Raw genomic sequence first — 19,531 nt, forward strand, 5'->3', positions numbered from 1 at the left:
ATCCAACATTTTCATTATTTTATAGACCTCTCGATCAGGTCAGCTTTAAGTCCGAGCTGTTCAGAGGTTGAATAGAGATGCAACTCCTTCAGCTTATCTGAATAACTAAGCTTCTTCAAGTTGAGCATAATTCTTGTGTCTTTCCTCCGAACCCTCTACATCAGCCACCAAGTACTCCCCAAGGCCTTGGCAGCCGTAATAACCAAGCTTTTGTCTACTTGTTTCAGCTGGACATCAATGGAAATTGCTGAGAGCAGAGGAAAGCCTGTGAATGCGGGAATTGGAAATCGAGGGAGAAATTGCTGGGAGTCAGGATATTCTTCCTCCTTAACGGGTGTGCTTCCAAGAAGAGAATTGGAAGCCAAAAATCCTGTAAACATTTATGAAACAATTGAATGCTGCAATGGGGGGAGGGTTAGTACCCCCCCCCCTTAACTATTTCTTTAGAACCACAGAATGGGGGGGCGGGGGGGGGTTACTCCCCAGAAGGAGGCCATTCAGGCCATCGTGTCCATGCTGGCTCACTGCATGAGCAACGCAGCTAGTCCTTTCCCCGTAGCCGTGCAAATTCTATCCCATCAGCTTATCTAATTCCCTTTCCAAAGCCATGATGAATCCGCCTCCACCACCCCTCTCAGGCAGTGTGTTCCAGATCCTAACCGCACTAATGTTGCCATTGGTTCTTTTGTTAGTCACCTTAAATCAGGAGCGATCCATAGAAATCATGGGGATCTTCCGCCAATGGGAACAGTTCCTCTCCATCTACTCTGTCCAGACGCCTCATGATTTTGAACACCTCTATCAAATCTCCTCTCAACCTTCTCTTTAAGGAGAAAACCCCACCCTCTCCAACCTATCCATATAACTAAAGTCACTCGTCCCTGGAACCATTCTCATGAATCTTTTCATCTTTCCAGCCTATTTCGTCTCTCCAACCACTTTAGATACAGAGTAAAGCTCCCTCCACACTGTCCTGTCAAACAGTCCCAGGACAGGTACAGCACGGGTTAGATACAGAGTAAAGCTCCCTCCACACTGTCCCATCAAACACGTCCAGAACCAATACAGCACGGGTTAGATACAGAGTAAAACTCTCTTTATGTTGCCCCTATAAATGCAGCTGAGATGCAAGCTGAGAACAGTGACACCCCATCTGTGCCAGTTTGACATTTTTTAACCATTTGCCTCAGTGTGGTCTCTGAGATTACCAGTTAGCAAGCGCCAAATGAGGAGGAAGGTCGAACATCGAATCATAGAATGGTTACAGCACAGAAGGAGGCTGTTCGGCCCATTGTGTCTGTGCTGGCTCTCTCCAAGTTCAACTCACCTAGTCCCACTCCCCTGCCGCCTTCCCGCAGCCCTGCAAATTTTTTCTCTTTAGGTAATTGTCCAGTTCTCTTTTGAAAGTCACGTTGAAGCTGCCTCCACCACACTCTCAGGCAGTGCATTCCAGATCCAAACCACTCAGTGGATAAAAAAGGTTTTTGCTTCTTTTGCCAATCACCTTAAATCTGCGTCCTCTGGTTCTCGACCCTTCCACCAATGGGAACAGGTTCTCCCTTTCTACTCTGTCCAGACCCCACATGATTTTGAACCCCTCTATCAAATCTCCTCTCAACCTTCTCTAAAGAGAACAGCCCCAGCTTCTCCAATCTATCTATATAACTGAAGTCCCTCATCCCTGGAACCATTCTCGTGAATCCTTTCTGCACCCACTCTAATGCCTTCACATCCTTCCTAAAGTTGTGGTGCCCAGAAGTGGACACAATACTCCAGTTGAGGCCGAACCAGAGTTTTATACAGGTTTATCATAACTTTTTTGCTCTTGTACTCGATCCCTATTTATAAAGCCCAAGATCCTGTATGCTTTACTAACCTGCCCTGTCACCTTCAATGATTTGTGCACATATACCCCCAGGTCCCTCTGCTCCTTCACCCTATTTAGAATTGTACCCTTTATATTGCCTCTCCTTGTTCTTCCTACCAAAATTAATCACTTCACATTTCTCTGCATTAAATTTCATCTGCCACTTGTCCGCCAATTCCACCAGTCTGTCTATGTCCTCTTGAAGTTGATCACTATCTTCCTCACAGTTCACAATACTTCCAAGTTTTGAGTCATCTGCAAATTTTGAAATTGTGCCCTGTACACTCTCGTCTAGGTCATTAATATATATCAGGAAAGGCAGGGGTCCTATCACCGACCCCTGGGGAGCCCCACTATAAATCTTCCTTCCAAAAAAACAATTGTTCACCACTACTCACTGTTTCCTATCACTCAGCCAATTTTGTATCCATGCTGCTACCATTCATTTTATTCCATGAGCTCTAACTTTGCTCACAAGCCTGTTATTTGGCACTTTATCAAATGCTTTTTAGAAGTTCATGTACACCACATAAATGGCATTGACCCTCCGTTACCTCATCAAAAAACTCAAGCAAGTTAGTTAAACACGATTTGCCCTCAACAAATCTGCACTAGTTTTCCTTAATTAACCTGCATTCGTTCAAGTGACTGTTAATTTTGTCCTGAATTATTGTCTCTAAAAGCTTCCCCCACCACTGAGGTTAAACTGACTGGTCTACCGTCGCTGGGCTTATCCTTAACCCTTTTTTTTTGAACAAGGGTGTAACGTTTGCAATTCTCCAGTCCTCCGGCACCACCCCTGTATCTAAGGAGGATTGGAAGATTATGGCCAGTGCCTCTGCAATTTCCACCCTTACTTCCCTCACTATCCTTGGATGCATCTCACCCGGTCCTGATGACTTATCAACTTTACGTACAGCCAGACTATCTAATATGTTCGCTGTGCCAATTTTTAGCCCATCCCGTGTCTCAACTACCTCCTCTTTCACTATGATTAGGGCAGTATCTTCTTCCTCAATAGAATATGCTAAGCTCCTTTCACAGAGGCCTTCCTTGACAGACTCCGGGTTGTGAGGATACCAGCGGGCAATGCGTGCTCCCCCTCCAAGGCCACCCAAGTACGGATATGACCGTGGAAGAGATCCTGTCGCAGAGGATCCTTCCCACCCCAGATACCTCCATGCGTTCAGTCTGGGTTTGAATGTAGTGGAACACCTGTGTCGCACCCACTTTGCACCAGTCCAGACCTTCACTCGAAACGTTGGAATCTATTTCTCTTGCACCATCTCTGAAATGTGACGCCTGGAAATATTTCCTGGTTAGCAATATAATGGGTGATTTTCTTTTGCATTTAAAAAAAAAAATCTCTGGCTTTGATATCAAATCCCTTTTCTTTCCCTTCTGATTTGAATTGCATTTTCTCTTTCATCCACAAGTCTCGTTTCGTTGCTGTTTTCAACTCTTGAATGCAGGGATTGTAGGCTGTTGTGTTTTTTTCCCCTTCTCTATTCTGTTCTGCGTGTGTTGCGTGGTACTGGCTGGATATTTTTTGCATGTGTGTGTGCCGGTCTGTCCCCTTTTACTGGTGGGATAACTCAGATAGCTGAGCCCTCTCCCCTCCCTCTTTCTCTCTGAAATGTATTCTGGGTATTGAGATCATAGACAGGCAGAGAGAGAGAGAGAGAGAGAGCCTGAAAGATGGCCGAACCGTAAGTCCTCCTTGCAAGAATTTTTTTCCAAAAAACCTATACACACATTGCATTTTATTTCTCTTTTAAACTAAAAGCAACAGAAAAAAAGATATCACTCTCACCAAAATAACCTAGCATCAGATTAAATCAATCAGATCTGGGGGAAAGTCCAATCCAGGAGCGTCTCGAAGGCTTACAAAAAAAAACCCGGGTTTCAACAATTTAAAAAGAGAGAGAGAAAAAAAACAACTCGAAGTGAATTTAATGGAGAGGAATTACGCTGCTTCTGGTTTTGGAGATCCTTTGGGTACGGGACAAGGATGGACCTACGACAGATCACCGTCAGGAGTGAAAGCCAGGTAAAAAAAAAAGCCTTCGTTTAATTTCCACCCCTTTATTTCACCCCCCCCCCCCCCTCCTCCTCCTCCCCAAAAGCCGGTGTATCTCGGATCTAAAGGGGAGTGGGGGGTGGCAGTTTCTCTTGCGAGTCCATTTCAACTCGTTGGTTGCAGATATTGGCTACAATTTAGCGAATGCAAAGTTAACAAACGATGCAAAAGGGTTTCTTTGAAAAATAAAAACGTAACCCACACACAAAGAATCGAATAAAGGGCTTTTAATGTATCCAAAAATATTAATAATGGAAGAAGGAATTAATAAAAAAAAAGGGGGGGGGTAAATGAAGAGAATGGCAACAAATGCTCGATACAATGTAGCGTCTGTGAGCGGCTGGAAACTGATCAAAGGCAGGAGGGAAATAGACGCGAAATGAAATGGGAAAAGAATGGGATGTTATTGATAAGAGAGCTTCGGGCCCAGGCTGCTGTCTTAGCCTTTCCCTCTTCACATCCCCCCTCTCTTCAACACTACAACCTTTCTTTCCAAGATTTTGCGTGTGTGTTTAAATTGCAACAAATTTTTTTTCAAGCACATCCATCCTCTCGTGTTTTTTTTTAAAAAAGCAAATGCAGACGTTTCTGCTCATCCATTGCTAGGCCCTGTTGCAATCTGTGTGCCTGGCCTGGGAAGTCCAACCCCCTCTCTTTCCTCGCCTGCCTCCCAATTAGGTTCAAAATGCTGCACTTGGAAATGTAGTGGCGTGCCGTTAACATTTTAGAAAGGGGAGTGGGGAGAGGAGGAGGAGGGGGGGGGGGGGGACGGGTGAGTGGAGTTATAAGATTAAACGTTGTAGCTTTGCTGCTGTTAATCTGATGGTGAGAGAATGGGCAGTTCAGAACAAGGAATGTAAGAAAAATGCAGTGTTAGGTTATTTTAAATTTTAATCTGAGTTTGTTTATGGACCTCTTCCCCTTGTGTTTTGGGTGGGTGGTTGCAGAGGAAGAGCCCACCTCTTTTTTTTTGTAGGTTTCCTTCCAGACCTGGTCAATTTCAAGTGGTGGGGCAAGCCGTGGTATTTAAAAAGCCCACGCAGATCAGATCCTAGGTCTGTGCTGAGCACGATAACTTCAGTCGGGGTAGTGGTTGGCATGCTGTGCTTTGATTGCAGTAGCACTGGGCTATGGGGGGGGGGGGGGGGGGGGGGAGATGAGGAATGTGGGACAAGGGGTGAGCTTCACATTTGTCATCCCTGTTGGAAAATACCCCACGATGGTGTCAGGTGAGGGGATGGGATATGATCATGTAGTCAAATAGGCTGCAAACAGTCACTGTCTGGGCTCAGGTGTGAACACTGAGGTGCCAGAAGGCTGATAGAACTGTATCCCAGTGAGACCCTGCCTTTAGCGGGTGTTCTCACCTCCGCAGCCGTCCACTCTTTGAGTCACCGCCCTATGGTTGCTGATGGCAGGGTTGAGAAGACTGGAGGCCAGGGGCATGAGGTTGGAATTGAAACTGGCCATAATTTTGCTGTATAAAACTATCTTAATGGACAATGAAGGGCAGGCTACATGGAAGAAATGGGCCGAGTTCCTGAGCTAGTTTTTCTGTCAATTTCTCTTTAAAGCTCTTATGATGCCCGATACATTTAGATGAAATTGAGAACTGAGATATTTTTACACAGCGAGTTGTTGTGATCTGGAACGCGCTGCCTGAAAGGGCGGTGGAAGCGGGTTCAGTAGTAACTTTCAAAAGGGAACTGGAGAAATACTTGAAGGGGAGAAAATTGCAGGGCTAGAGGGAAAGAACAGGGGGAGTGGGACTGATTGGATAGCTCTTTCGGAGAGCTGGGGTAGGTACGACGGGCCGAATGGACTGCTACTGTGCTGAGAGATTTTAAGACCTGAAGTTGAATGTGTGGTTCAGCTCCTTTTAATTGGAGTTCATCGACACCAGCTTAATTAAGGCATTATACGTTTTTGAGATCCAACTGAAGTCTACGGTGTAAAAGCCCTGCATTCAGGAAAACATCAACCCAAAATCAAAATATGGTCGACAAAGATACAGTTGGATTGAGTGCAAAATAAGGCACTGGCCGGCTGAGTTTGTGGTTGTTCAGCAACTGAGGCGTCGTGTCTTGCACTGCAGTTCAGTGTTTTTTTTATTCGTTTGTGGGATGTGGGCATCGCTGGCTAGGCCAGCATTTATTGCCCATCCCTAATTGCCCTTGAGAAGGTGGTGGTGAGCTGCCACCTTGAACCGCTGCAGTCCATGTTGGGCAGGTACACCCACAGTGCTGTTAGGAAGGGAGTTCCAGGATTTTGACCCAGCGACAATGAAGGAGCAGAGATATAGTTCCAAGTCAGGATGGTGTGTGACTTGGAGGAGAACTTGCAGGTGGTGGTGTTCCCATGCATCAGCTGCCCTTGTCCTTCTAGTTGGTAGAGGTTGCGGGTTTGGAAAGTGCTGTCGAAGGAGCCTTGGTGCATTGCATTTTGTAGATGGTACACATTGCTGCCACAGTGCGTAGGTGGTGGAGAAAGTGAATGGTTGAAGGTGGCAGATGGGGTGCCAATCAAGTGGGCTACTTTGTCCTGGATGGTGTTGAGCTTCTTGAGTGTTGGAGCTGCACCCATCCAGGCAAGTGGAGAGTATCCTATCACACTCCTGACTTGTGCCTTGTAGATGGTGGACAGGCTTTGGGGAGACATGAGGTAAGTTACTTGCTGCCAAATTCCTAACTGCTGACCTGCTGTTGTAGCCACAGCATTTATGTTGCTGATCCAGTTCAGTTTCTGGTCAATGGTGATTCCCCAGGATGTTGTAGTGCTACTGGCTTCTTCAACAGCACCTCCCAAACTTAACCTCCAACACCTAGAAGGATGAGGGCAGCAGGTAACATGAGAGCACCACCACCTACAAGTTCCCCTCGAATTCAACACCTTCCTGACTCCGATAAATATCATTAAAAATAGTCTAAATGATGCGACTTGGAAGTTTTCTCTCCCTAGACAGGAAAAGCATGAACAGGCAATATTAAATAAAAAAATCACCTTAACTCAAGTTTAGAGTTTTGAACATTCTCTGTCCAAACCAGGGTGGTGTAAGAAAGTGCTGCAATAACTATCCATAATATACTTAGTGTTCAGTTTGCCCAGGGCGACTCAATGTGCTTGTTATTTATGGCAAAAGAATGAGAGGGGAAATGAGAATTTTTTTTTATTCCGTGAATTGTGATCTGGAATGCTTTTTTTTAAGTCTCGTTCTTGGGATGTGGGCATCGCTGGCATTTACTGCCCAGCCCTACTTGTCCTTGAGAAGGTGGTAGTGAATCGCAGTCTTGAACCACTGCAGTCTGTGTGGTGATGAATGAGCTGTTGGGTAGGGAACTCTGTTGATTTTGACAATGAAGGAACAGTGATCTACACCCAAGTCAGGGTGGTCATGTTCTCATGCACCTGTTACTCTTGTTCTTTATGGTGGTGGAGGTTGTGGGTTTGGAAGGTGCTGTCGGAGGAGCCTTGCTGAGCACCTGCAGTGCTTCTGGTATACACTGCAGCCACGGTGCAGCGGTGGTGGAGGGAGTGACTGTTTAGGAGGTGAATGGGATGCAAATTCAGAGGGCTGCTTTGTCCTGGCTGGTGTCGAGCTCAAGGTCTCAACAGCCTCCCAGCTGCAATGCTGAAGACCCGTGCTGCAGAACCAGTTGTGCCGCCAGCAAAGCTGTTCCAGTACAGCTGCAACACTGGCATCTACCCAACAAAGTGGAAATTTGCCCACAAAGTAAAAAGCAGGGCAAAGCCAATTGGCCGATTGCTGCGCCATCTGTCAACTGTCAATCATCAGCAAAGTGATGGAGGGTGTCATCAACGGTGCTATCAAGCGGCACTCACTCAGCAATAACCTGCTCGTCGATGCTCAGTTAGGGCTCTCTCAGGACGTCTTGGCTCCGGACCTCATTACAGCTTAGGTCCAGGTGTGGTGAGAGTGACTACCCTTGACATCAAGGCAGCCTCCAGCCAAGTGGAGAGTATTCTGTCACACTCCTGACTTGTGCCTTGTAGGTGGTGAAGAGGCTTCGGTGTGCCAGGAAGTGGGTCAGTCGCCATAGAATTCCCAGCCTCTCAGCTCTTATATCCATTGCATTTATTGTAGCTGGTCTGGTTGAGTTTTTGGTCAATGGTGACCTCCGGGACGTTGCTGGTGAGGAATTCAGCGACGGTAATGCGATTGATTGTCAAGGGTAGGTGGTTAGACTTTCTCTTGTTGGCGATGGTCATTGTCTGGCATTTGTGTGGCATGAATTGTGTAGCTTGTCACTTATTATCCCAAGCCTGGACATTGTTAAGGTCTTGCTGCATGCAGGCATGGACTGTTTTGTTAGTTGAGGAATTGTGAATGGTGCTGAACATTGTGCAACCATCAGTGTACACCCCCACTTCTGACCTTATGATGAAGGGAAGGTCATTGATGCAGCAGCTGAAATGGTTGGAGCTAGGACACTACCCTGAGGAACTCCTGCTGTGATGTCCTGGGACTCTGGAGATTGGTCTCCACAGCCATCTTCCTTTGTGCTAGGTATGACTCCAACCAGCGGATAGTTTTCCCCTTTGTCCCCATTGACTTCAGGTTTACTAGGGATCCTTGATGCCATACTTGGTCAAATGCTGTCTTGATTTTTTTTTCTATTCTTTCATGGGATATGGGCATCACTGGCAAGGCCATCATTTATTGCCCTCGAGAAGGTGGTGGTGAGCTGCCTTCTTGAACTGCTGCAGTCCATGTGGGGTAGGTACACCCACAGTGCTGTTAGAAAGGGAGTTCCAGGATTTTGACCAACGACAGCGAAGGAACGGCGATATAGTTCCAAGACAAGATGGTGTGTGGCTTGGAGGGGAACTTGCAGGTGGTGGTGTTCCCATGCATCTGCTGCCCCTTTCCTTCTAGGCGGTGGAGGTTGTGGGTTTGGAAGGTGCTGTCGAAGGAGCTTTGGTGCGTTGCTGCAGTGCATTTGGTACACACTGCTGCCACTGTGGGTCGGTGGTGGATGGGGTGCTGATCAAGCAGGCTGCTTTTGTTTTGGATGGTGTTGAGCTTCTTGAGTGTTGTTGGACCTGCAACCATCCAGGCAAGTGGAGAGTATTCCATCACACTCCTGACTTGTTCCTTGTAGATGGTGGACAGGCTTTGGGGAATCAGGAGGTGAGTTACTCACCGCAGAATTTCCAGCCTCTGACCTGCTTTTGTAGCCACAGCATTTATGTTGCTGGTCCACTTCAGTTTGTTGATAGTGACGCTCACCTCACCTGTACCAATGGTGTAATGAGGTCTGGAGTCGAGTAGCCCTGGCGGAACCCAATCTGAGCATCAGTGAGCGGGTTATTGCTGTTAAGAGGTGCTCGATAGCACTGTTAATGACACCTTCCATCACTTTGCTGATCGAGAGTAGACCGATGGAGCGGTAGTTGACTGGATTGGATTTGTCTGTCTTTTGTGGACAGAACATACCTGGGCAGTTTTCCACATTGTCGGGTAGATGCCAGTGCTGTAGCTGTACTGGAACAGCTTGGCCGGGGATGCGGCTATTTCTGGATTACACTACAACTGCAATGTTGCTGGGACCTGTAGCCTTTGCTGTATTCAGTGCCTTCAGCCATTTCTTGATATCACATGGAGTGAATCGAATAGGCTGAAGACTGGTATCTGTAATGGTGGGCACCTCGGAAGGAAGCCGAGAGGGATCATCCACTCGGCACTTCTGGCTGAAGATGGTTGCAAATGCGTTAGACTTGTCGTTAGCAGACATGTAATGTGCAGTGGAAGCAGGTTCAATAATAACTTTCAAAAAGGGAATTGGATATCGATTTGAAAAGTGAAGAATTTTGCAGAGCCATGGGGAAAGAGCAAAGAAGTGGGCCTGATTGGATAGCTCTTTCAAAGTGCTGCGACCAGCATGATGGGCTGAATAGCCTCCTGCTTCTGTGCTGTGAGATTCTATTTACAGCTAAACAATGCTGTAGCCCCTTGAGTCTGTTCCACCATTCAGTTAGATCATGGCTGATCTTTACTTTGACACCAATTACTTGTCTTGCCCCATACCCCTTGTTGCCCCTACTGACTGAACAGGTAACTCTGTTTCATCAGAATGGGGGCGACTGAGTACTGTTTATGTCTCTCCCCTCCCCCACCCAATCAAAGCTTCTTTAGTAAAATTCCACATGGATTGCCAAGTGTCTGGTCGAGGGATTTCTGCCCCTCCCCCATCGCTGCCAGGATCCCTGGCAGTGTCACAATCTCTCTGAGGTGATCCCAGATCACCCGTGCCAACCTCCCGATTGCAATCCGGCCTCTTCTGCCAATGCACTGAGCACTGAAGTGGGTCCGCAACGTTAAAAACCAACGCAGTCCCCACGGAGCTCCCGCCCTGTGAGTTTGAACACAGCGACTGCGGTGGGTGGGAGAGTGAATGGGGAACTCTTTGTTGAGCATAGCTCGACATTTATAAGAGAGGGAAGCATTGGTGGCAGTGGGGGGGCACGTGAGAGGGGTGGGAGAGAAGCCAGAAAACATTGTCCATGAATACTTGTCCAAGTTGACGGGCACGTCTTTGAAACACTTTTAAACATTCTGGGGATGTGGGTGTGGCTGGCATTCAGTGCCCATACTCTGTTTCCCTCGTGAAAGTGGCACTGGACTCTCTCTTCTTGAAAGGTTTGTTACAACTGAAGTGGCCTGCTTGGGCCACTTAAGAGGATGGCTAAGAGTCAGCCACATTGACATGGGACTGGAGTCACGTATAGTCCCAGAACGGGTCGGGGGTGGGGGCAGGCTTTGTTCACTAAAGGACATCAGTGACCCAGTTGGGGTTTTTACATGACAATCCTGGCAGCTTTGTGGTCACTTTAACTGATGCCAGCTATTTAAAAACTGAATTCAAATACTCACAGCTGTAGTGAGATTTGAGCTGGATTACTAGTCCGGCAACATAAACACGACGCTCCTGCCTGCATATATTACCGCTGTTCTGTCGCAGATTGATGTCCCTTCAGACGAGACTGAGGCCGAGAGTCCCAGCTCCCTTTTTGCTGTTTTTTTATTACTCTTTGCTTTATTTTAGCTGCTGGCTGTGCTGCTTTGAACAGCATCACCCGTGGTGCAGTTTTCCACAGGTCGGAGGTCACACCTGTGGATAAGGGGCGGGAGCAACAACAAGGTGTGAAGCTGCTTCCTGCTCTGAAGCTCATCGTTTAACAAAAAAAATCGGTCTTTAGCCCTCCCTCGTTTGAGTTGGCCAGTTTCACAGGCTGTATGCCTGCTACCTCACTCCAAACGGCCGTTCTTTGTCTGCTCGCTAATACAATAAGTGCAGGCTGGCTATTCGACCACAGGGAGCTTCGCAGTCATGCCTGAGATCCAGCCATATAAATGCGTGTCATTGAATAGTGACCAAGAGTGGGAACCCGAGCTGATTTTTTTCTTATGGCGACTACACTGGCCCCCCCCCCCCAAGCATCCTCTCTCCCTACTTCCCCATGATCCCTCTCCCTCTTTCCCTGCGCCCCCATCTGATTATCCCATGATTTAGTGGATAGTAGCAGCATGCAGTTAAACACTGGAATGATACAGAGCAGCAAGTCCCCCAGCTTGTGCTCGGTTACGTGCTGTCACCTGGAACGAGGTATAGAATCGGCTGGACGTCCTGCTTCTAATCGTAGGGACAAGAAGAAGCCATTCAGCCCCTCGAGTCTAATCCACCATTCAGTCAGATTATGGCTGATCTGTACCTCAGTTCCATTTTCCCGCATTTGCTCCATAATCCCTTGATAACTTCACCCAACAAAAATCTGTCGCTCTCAGTCCAAAGACTCCAATTGACCCCGGCATCCACAGTCTTTTGTGGGAGAATGTTCCAGGTTTTCACTACTCTTTTTGTGTTTCCTGATTTTGCCCCTGAATGGCCTAGTTCTAATTTTAGGCTTATGCCCATTTCTGAATTTCCCCCTCAGAGGAAATGGTTTCTCTCTATCCAGCCTGTCAGATCCTTTTCTCATTTATCGCCCCTGAGCTGTCCAAACTCAAGGTGTGAGCCAACTTTATGGAATGGGTCCGGTTAACTTAACCCTTTAAGCTCTGGTCTAGTGACAAGAGTGGTTGCCGGGTGACAGTAGGGTTGGACTGGACTGTGATGGCTTCCACAGTTGATTAGCCTTCTCCCGCTGTCAGGGGGTCACATGACGAACATGACACTTGCGTAAGGTGTTCATGCTGAGTTGTACTCTAGCAAGAGGTGAGAAAACTGGGGCGGGGTGGGACGGGATTTTAAATAATCTCCAAAGATGGACAGGGGCTGCATGTGGATTGGAGTGTCAGGATGTACCTCTCTGCACTTCCTCCAACCTCCCTCCTCGGCACTCAAGAGGTCCTGAACCAAGCATGCTACTTCCGACATTACGAAAACGCTCCAACACGGTCCCAGAGTAAAACCTCCCCCCTCCCATGAGATGCGAAAAAAAAACCTCCCAATACTTGTCCTCTAATGTTCACTGGAAACCAGCTCCTGGAACGCTGGGGCCGGTTATAGGAGCAGGAGGAGGCCATTCAGCCCATCGAGCCTGTTCCACCATTCAGTTAGATCACGGCTGATTTGTATGAACTCCATTTACCTGTCTTTGTTCCATATCGCTCTGTACCCCTTCAGCCCACCGAGTCTGTGCCGACCATCAACCACCCATTTATACTAATCCTACATTAGTCCCATATTCTTAACACATCCCCACAATTCCCTGACCACCTACCTATACTAGGGTCAATTTATAATGGCCAATTTACCTATCAATCTGCAAGTCTTTGGCTGTGGGAGGAAATTGCCTAACACAAATCTATCAATCTCAGTTCTGCAATTTTCAGTTGACCCCCAGCCTCAACAGCTTTTAGAGGGGGAGAGTTCCAAATTTCCACTCCCCTTTATGTGAAGAAATGCTTCCTGGCATTACCCTTGAATGGCTTTACTTTTAAGGTTATACCCACTTGGTCTGGACTGACCCACATTCCCCTCTCCCATCCCCAACAGAAAAAATATGCAACACACAGACACAGACACAGACACAGACACAGACACAGACACAGACACAGACACAGACACAGACACAGACACAGACACAGACACAGACACACACACAGACACAGACACACACACACACACACAGACACACACAGACACACACAGACACACACAGACACCAAAAAAAAGCATTGGATATAATTTCCGAGCAAAATAGAATAAAATCCCCACGAAAATACCCTATAATATTCACTGGAAATCTAACGAAAAGCTCAGCTGGGATCAGATAACAGAGCATAAACTAGGGACTTTCTGGTCTAAAAACAGAAAATGCTGGAAATACTCAGCTGGTTAGCTGGCGTCTGCGGAGAGAGAGAAACCCTCCGTCAATTCAAGAACCCTCCACTTGTTCCTTGAACAGAGGCCAAAACTGTCCCCCTCCAGCGTAGCCAGGATTGACGTTTCGTGGGATGCGTGGAATATTTCTTTGTTCCAGTCCTACTCCGGTCCCGTCCCTCGCTTCACTGAGGCAAAGATGGAGACATTAAGGGTGATGGGTGACCAAACACTCAGTCAGAGACGTTGGTTTTATGGCGCATCTTAAAGGAGGAAAGAGGTTGATGGGGAGGTTTAGAGAAGGAATTCCAAAACTTAGAGCCGAGATGGCTGTAGGCACCGTCACTGGGGGGGGGGGGGGGGAGAATGAAAGTGGGGGACGTGCAAGAGGCCTGAATTGGAGGAGTGCAGAGATCCCAGAGGGTTGCAGGGCTGGAGGACATTCCAGAGATAGGGAGGGGCGAGGAGGGATTTAGTTTGAGAATTTTAAATTCGAGGTATTGGCAGAGTGGGCGCACACGTCATTGTGCGAGCACCGGGACTGAGATGTGGTGCCAGATAGGATGTTGCAGCAGAGTTTTGGATGAGTTTAAGTTAGTGGGAAGTGGAAGCAGGGAGAACATTGGAATAGTCAAATCTGGAGGTAACAGAAGCAGGGGAATGGGGGTTTCAGCAGCAGATGGGCCAAGGCGGGAACAGAGACGGGGAGTATTGTGGAGATGGAAGTAAATTATCTTTGTGATGGCGAGGACCCGGGATCTGAAACTCGGCTCCGAGTCAAAGACTCCAAGTTTGCAATTAATCTGAAGCGCAAAGATAATTGTAGATGAGAGGGGCTATTTGGCCCACCTAGACATGGATCCATTAAATCGTCCAATCACCTGCCCACATATAAACATAAGTAAAGAAATAATTACAGGTTTTTTTTAAGGATTTATAAATTCCGTGGATGGAAAAGGAAAGCTGGAATAAAAAACGAGGGAGCAGGACTGAGTCAGGACCTATCCAAACATCATGGTTTATCAAGTCCACCCCATCTAGTTATAGATGACACCATTCACTTCCCCCCCCCCCCCTGTAAGTACACATTCCTCCGGAAGAGGTGAAAGCCAGACGGGATAAGCCTATCGGCAATTCTGGATAAAACTCTGGGAAATTCCTCTGACTTGCTAAGGTGATGGAGCGGGGCACAGGGAACGGGACTTGTTGCAAGTTCGGACATGGGCAGGATTATGATGGTTGTGTCCTGGGAGCTTGGCCTCTAAATGGAAACGCTCCCTTCACCCTTTTAAAGGATGAGAGCGACTTTGTCGGTTAATGCCAGAGGGTGGTGACTATGTGCAAAGTCGAACAAGCCGAAATTGTTTAGATTCATATTTCGAACGATATCTTAATCGTTTATTTTCTTATGTGAATCTGAAAAAGGCCGCTTTATTGTTCCAGTGTAATGGATTTAAGGGGAAGCTCAATGATCTCATGACGGAGAAACAAATAGAAGGTTGTGCTGCTAGGGTGAGACATAGGAAGCTGGTGTGCATCATAAGCAGAGGCATTAACCAGCTGGGCCGAATGGCCTTTTTCTGTTACATTCTGCATGGTATAAGGTTTGCTTTACCGACTCTGCTTTTGAACAAAAAGCTTCGAAAGGAAATCAACCATGCCGTACATAAGTTGACACTCCCCCCCCCCCCCCCCCCCCCTTTGTGGCTCTCTCCATGCACAGAAGTCTGAATCTTATGGACTGAGGCTCCAAAGATGGGGTGCTACTCTTGGGTACGGTGGCACTCGGGTGCATCAACTGGCTTCAGGCCTCGAATGGGATACTCACAGTCGGGCGACAACTGCAAGAGGGAAGTCTGTAACTGTGTGGCTCTGTTCCAATATTTCAGTTTCACTACAGATACGGAGTAAAGCTCCCTCTACACTGTCCCCATCAAACACTCCCAGCACACTCAACCCAGCACTGGGTTGGCTGTTGCTTGATTGGAGATGCTGACTGCTGATTGCAGCAATGAGCCTCAGCTGACAGTGCTGGTGGCAGTTGGAAGTTGCAGAGGTGGAGAGAGCAGTTACAACTAAACAGAGGGAAAGCTTGAACAACAATCACCTTTGCAGTGAAGAAAGAGACTTTATTTTGGAAACGAGGCTTTTTTTTGGAGGTGGGTGCTGGACACCAGAAGTTTGCTTAGCTTTGGACTGTTGGGGGCGGAACCAGTGGCTGGAACAAGAAGGGGTGGGGCTGCCAATTCTGTCGGGATCTGTGCTGCTGCAATAAGCACACCGGAAGCTCCCTCCCCACCCCGACTGCCCACCCTGGGTCAGCTGAAGCTGCCCAGCTAAAGAGACAGAAGGGGATAGCTAGTGCCTGGGCAGCTTTAGCTGACTCAGGTGAAGACGCCTCCCCCACCAGAAGACCAAGAGTGCTGTACACCACCTCCGGAAGGCTAGTCATCCCTTACAGCTTGTCTTTCCCTCTCCTCTATACCCTCAGCCTCTTCCCTAACCTATTGCTTGTTCGTTTTTTTTCAGTATCTCGTGCGAACCTTTCATTTTGTTCGATTTGCAAGCCTACAATTTGGGGTGGGTTTAGCTCTTGGACCCATGGCAAGCCCTTCATCACCGGTGGCGAGGCCCTCTACTACCTTTGCAGCCTCTGTGGCTGCCCATGTGGTCCCGTCACCTTTTAAATTAATAACATCCAGCCATGGGGTGAAGATCTATGCCCACCCCAACATGTCCATTGAGGCCTGTGTAAAGGCAGTGGCCGAGGTTGTCGAGCCCTCCTCGACCATTGTTGCAACCTTGAAGATGTACAGGACAGCTGTGTTCTTCCTGAAGACCGAGCGGGTGATGTCCCTGGCCCTGAGTCAGGGGCTCGGTGTGTGTGGAGGGGGGGTGGGGGGGGACCTTCCTGCTAGTGGACCCTCTGAGAGCCACTGCGCGCTGGATTATACTATCAAACATCCCGCCCTTCATTCCCAGTGAGCTCCTCCTCCCCCATCTGCACCATCTTGGGGAGGTAAAGTTGGGGATCACCCTAGTCCCGCTTGGTCTTCGGGAGAACAGCTTCCAGCTGTGTACTCCTTCCGCCACCAGCTCTTTATGCAGCTGGCGCGGGAGGAGGTCTTGGAGGGTCACTTCAATGTGGAGTTCTGGGGGGCGGCCTATCACATCTTCTGGACCTCGGGTGGGGCACGGTGCCATGCCTGCAAGGGGGTGGGGCATGTTCATAAGCGCTGCCCCAGCCTCCATGCCGCCAACTTCAGCTCGGTGGCCCAGGGTGGTGCCACTGCACCTCCCCCTACTCCAGCAACAACTGCTGCTCGGGCGGTTCCGGAGGCCGTAGTTTTCCGGTGGGGAAGGGGAGATGTGTCCGGGTGGAAGGAAGGCGCGGCGCAAAGCACCCAAAGATGCACCCCCTGGACTTAACAGGACAACCTGAGCCTGAGTTTAGCCCTAGGCCCAAGTCAGGGGAGCCCACCTGCCCTGCACCTGAGCATGGGCCCAAGGAATCTGGGCAGGGGGTTGCGGGGACAGAAGCAGGGGCCTCTATTGAGATGGAGGTCTCTGAGACTCTGCGCCCCTCCCAGAATAAGAAGAGGAAGCGCCCCTTCTCTGAAGAGGGCCAGGGGTTGCGGGGTCCATCTCCTGGCACGGGTTCTCAGGCTTCCCCCACCACTGACACCATCGGGGCCTCGAGCCCTAAGCGGCAGCCCTCTGTTCCTCAGGATGGAGTGGGGAAATCCCTTGTAAATTTGGCAACTCTGAATGAGGATGGAGAGGGCTCGCCTGTGGTGGGGGAGCCTGTGGATCCCACGGGAGAAGCCTCTCATTTGGCCGATGGGTCGGGTGTCCTGGGTGGGGGCGAGAGCTGTGAGGGTCAACCCTCCCAGCGGCCTAGTGCTGCTGACCCTGAGACTAATTTGCATAATTCCCTGTCTGCTGGGTCTGCGGGCGCTGGCGGAGCAGGAGATGGCCTCCTCTCTCCACCTTGGGTCTCTGCTCCGGCTGAATTTCCAGAGTTGGGAACTTCCATCTCCCCTGGGCCGCTCGCTGGCTTGGGGACGGAGGTGGAGGGGGTTCCTGAACCTCTGGCGCCTATAGGCTCCAGCCAAATACATGAACCCAGAGAGGACTCCTCCGCCATCGATCCTGGGGGTGGGATTGTGATGGAGGTGGCACCAGCTTGTGTGGCCGGGACGTCCGGCCCACGGTGCATGATGGGTGTGTCTGCCGCTGGCGGTGACGACCTGAAGGAGGAGGGGGACTCGATGTGGGGCACAGAGGACGACCTTAAATCCATCGTCAGTGAGGCGGTGGACTCCCTCGTGCCTCCCACTGAGTTTCCTCTCATCCCCACTGCGGAACTCCGGGACTTCCTCGCAGCATTCAGGGGTTGCTGCAATAGGGTTCAGCTGGCCCATGGCCGGTGGTCGAATCTGGTGCTGGACATCCAGTCCATCCGTGCCGCCCTCAAGTAGGGAGGGAAGGGCACGGGCGTGAAACTGATTAAGAGACGCCTGTTTGAGCGTTCCTCAATGGGTTGCTGGGGGAGTGGAAGGTGAGGTGCACTTCCGCTCACTCCTCACAGTGAGGTGATGGTGATGGGATCAAGGTACTTTTGACATGAAGATAACCATAGCTAGCCTCAACATCAAGGGCAGCAGGGGGTCTCTCCACAGATTTCACAATCTCTCAGTCCTCCGGGAAGGGAGGTATGCGGTGAGCTTTCTGCAGGAAACCCACACCATTCCAGGAGACGAAGCCATCTGGCTTCTGGAATGGCAGGGTGGGGTCTACATGAGTCACCTCACCCCTATTTCTAGTGGGTGGCTATTTTGTTGGCCCCGACTTTTCAACCGGAGGTCTTGGGGGTCAAGGAGCTTGTGCCAGGCCACTTGCTCCACCTCACCATTCGATTGGGTAGCGTGCCGCTCCACTTTGTGAGCGTGTATGTGCCCAGGCCCGGCGTGTTGCAAGCGTGCTTCTTTGAAGAAGTGTCTGCTCTCTCTCGAGCTCTAACGATAGCGACGAGTGCATCATCCCCGGGGGTGATTTTAACTGTACCCTCGAGGTGAGGGATTGCTCCAGTCCCCAGCGTGACCAAGTGTCAGTGGAGAAGTTGAGGGAATTGATCAGCTCCCTCAACTTGGACGTTTGGTAGAATCTCTATCCCGACTCCAGTGCCTTCACGTGGAGGTCTGGAGGAGGAGGGTCCCATATCGACCGCCTCTACATTTCGCAGGCATACGTCGCCTGTGTCTCGGCAGCCTCCATGCAGCTGGTGTCGTGCTCGGACACCACCTGGTGTGGGTGGAGTTCACTCCGCTCCACACCCGAGCAGGGTCCGCGTACTGGCACTTTAACAACTGACTGCTGGAGGACGATTCCGGGACTCGTTCCATCGATTCTGGACCGACTGGAGATGGAAGCAGGGGGGCGTCCCCTCCTTGAGGCTATGGTGGGGTGTGGACAATACTCCCATCCGTGTCTTCTGTAAGGAGTACGTGATAGAGATGCCACCAAGAGACGGGAAGCCGAGAGCGGGTGGCTAGAGAGGGAGGTGCTTGACTTGAAGTCCCGCCTTGGTCATGTCATCGCGGACCCGGCCCTGTGGCAAGTGTACAAAGAGAAGAAGGGCGCTCTGAGGGACCTGCTGCTCGTAGGGTCCCGAGGCGCGTAAGTGAGGTCGTGGATCCAGATCCTGGAAGATTTGGACCACGCCTCACCCTTCGACTCGCTGGATAAAGGGTGGGTGGTCCATAAGCAGCTCGTTGAGCTGCTGGCTGATGACGGATCCTCCGTCATGGATCCAGAGGGAATGGGCCTCCTGGTCTGTACCTATTACAGTGCATTGTTCTCTCGGGAACTGTCCAGCGAGGGCGCGCTCAGAGTTTTGTGGGAGGACCTGCTGAAGGTCAGTCCGGAGGGCGCTGAAGGATTGGAGGCTCCGGTCACGGTGGTGCTGACCGGCGCCCTTCACCAGCTCTCGAAGGGCAAATCCCTGGGGCTGGACGGGCTGACTGTGGAGTTCCTCAGGGTGTTCTGGAACATTCTGGGAGACGAATACGCACGGGTCCTTGGGGAAAGCATGGCGACTGGGGAGATGCCCCTCTTATGGCGCAGGGCGGTCATCACCCTGCTGCCGAAGAGGGTAGATCTCCACTTAAAAACTGGCGTCCGGTCTCTCTCAGCACGGATTATAAGATCTTTGCCTGGGCTATGTCTACCCACCTGGGC

At 49.7% G+C, this 19,531-nt stretch overlaps 1 protein-coding gene across 3 annotated transcripts in view; it reads left to right on the forward strand.

The window, feature by feature from the left end:
• The first annotated feature begins 3,462 nt into the window (after positions 1-3,462).
• Positions 3,463-19,531, forward strand: part of LOC137353403 (proline-rich protein 12-like) — a 66,831-nt gene continuing 50,762 nt past the window's right edge. Inside the window, exon 1 of one of the 3 annotated variants that reach the window (XM_068019648.1) lies at positions 3,463-3,917. In XM_068019648.1, the coding sequence (XP_067875749.1) occupies positions 3,823-3,917 (95 nt within the window). In that variant the 5' untranslated portion in view covers positions 3,463-3,822. The remainder of the gene's footprint in view (positions 3,918-19,531) is intronic. The other 2 variants (XM_068019647.1, XM_068019649.1) reach the window with 2 other exon arrangements.

Source organism: Heterodontus francisci, chromosome 41 (assembly GCF_036365525.1).
Source record: "Heterodontus francisci isolate sHetFra1 chromosome 41, sHetFra1.hap1, whole genome shotgun sequence".
In the NCBI taxonomy this organism is placed as follows: Eukaryota; Metazoa; Chordata; class Chondrichthyes; order Heterodontiformes; family Heterodontidae; genus Heterodontus; species Heterodontus francisci.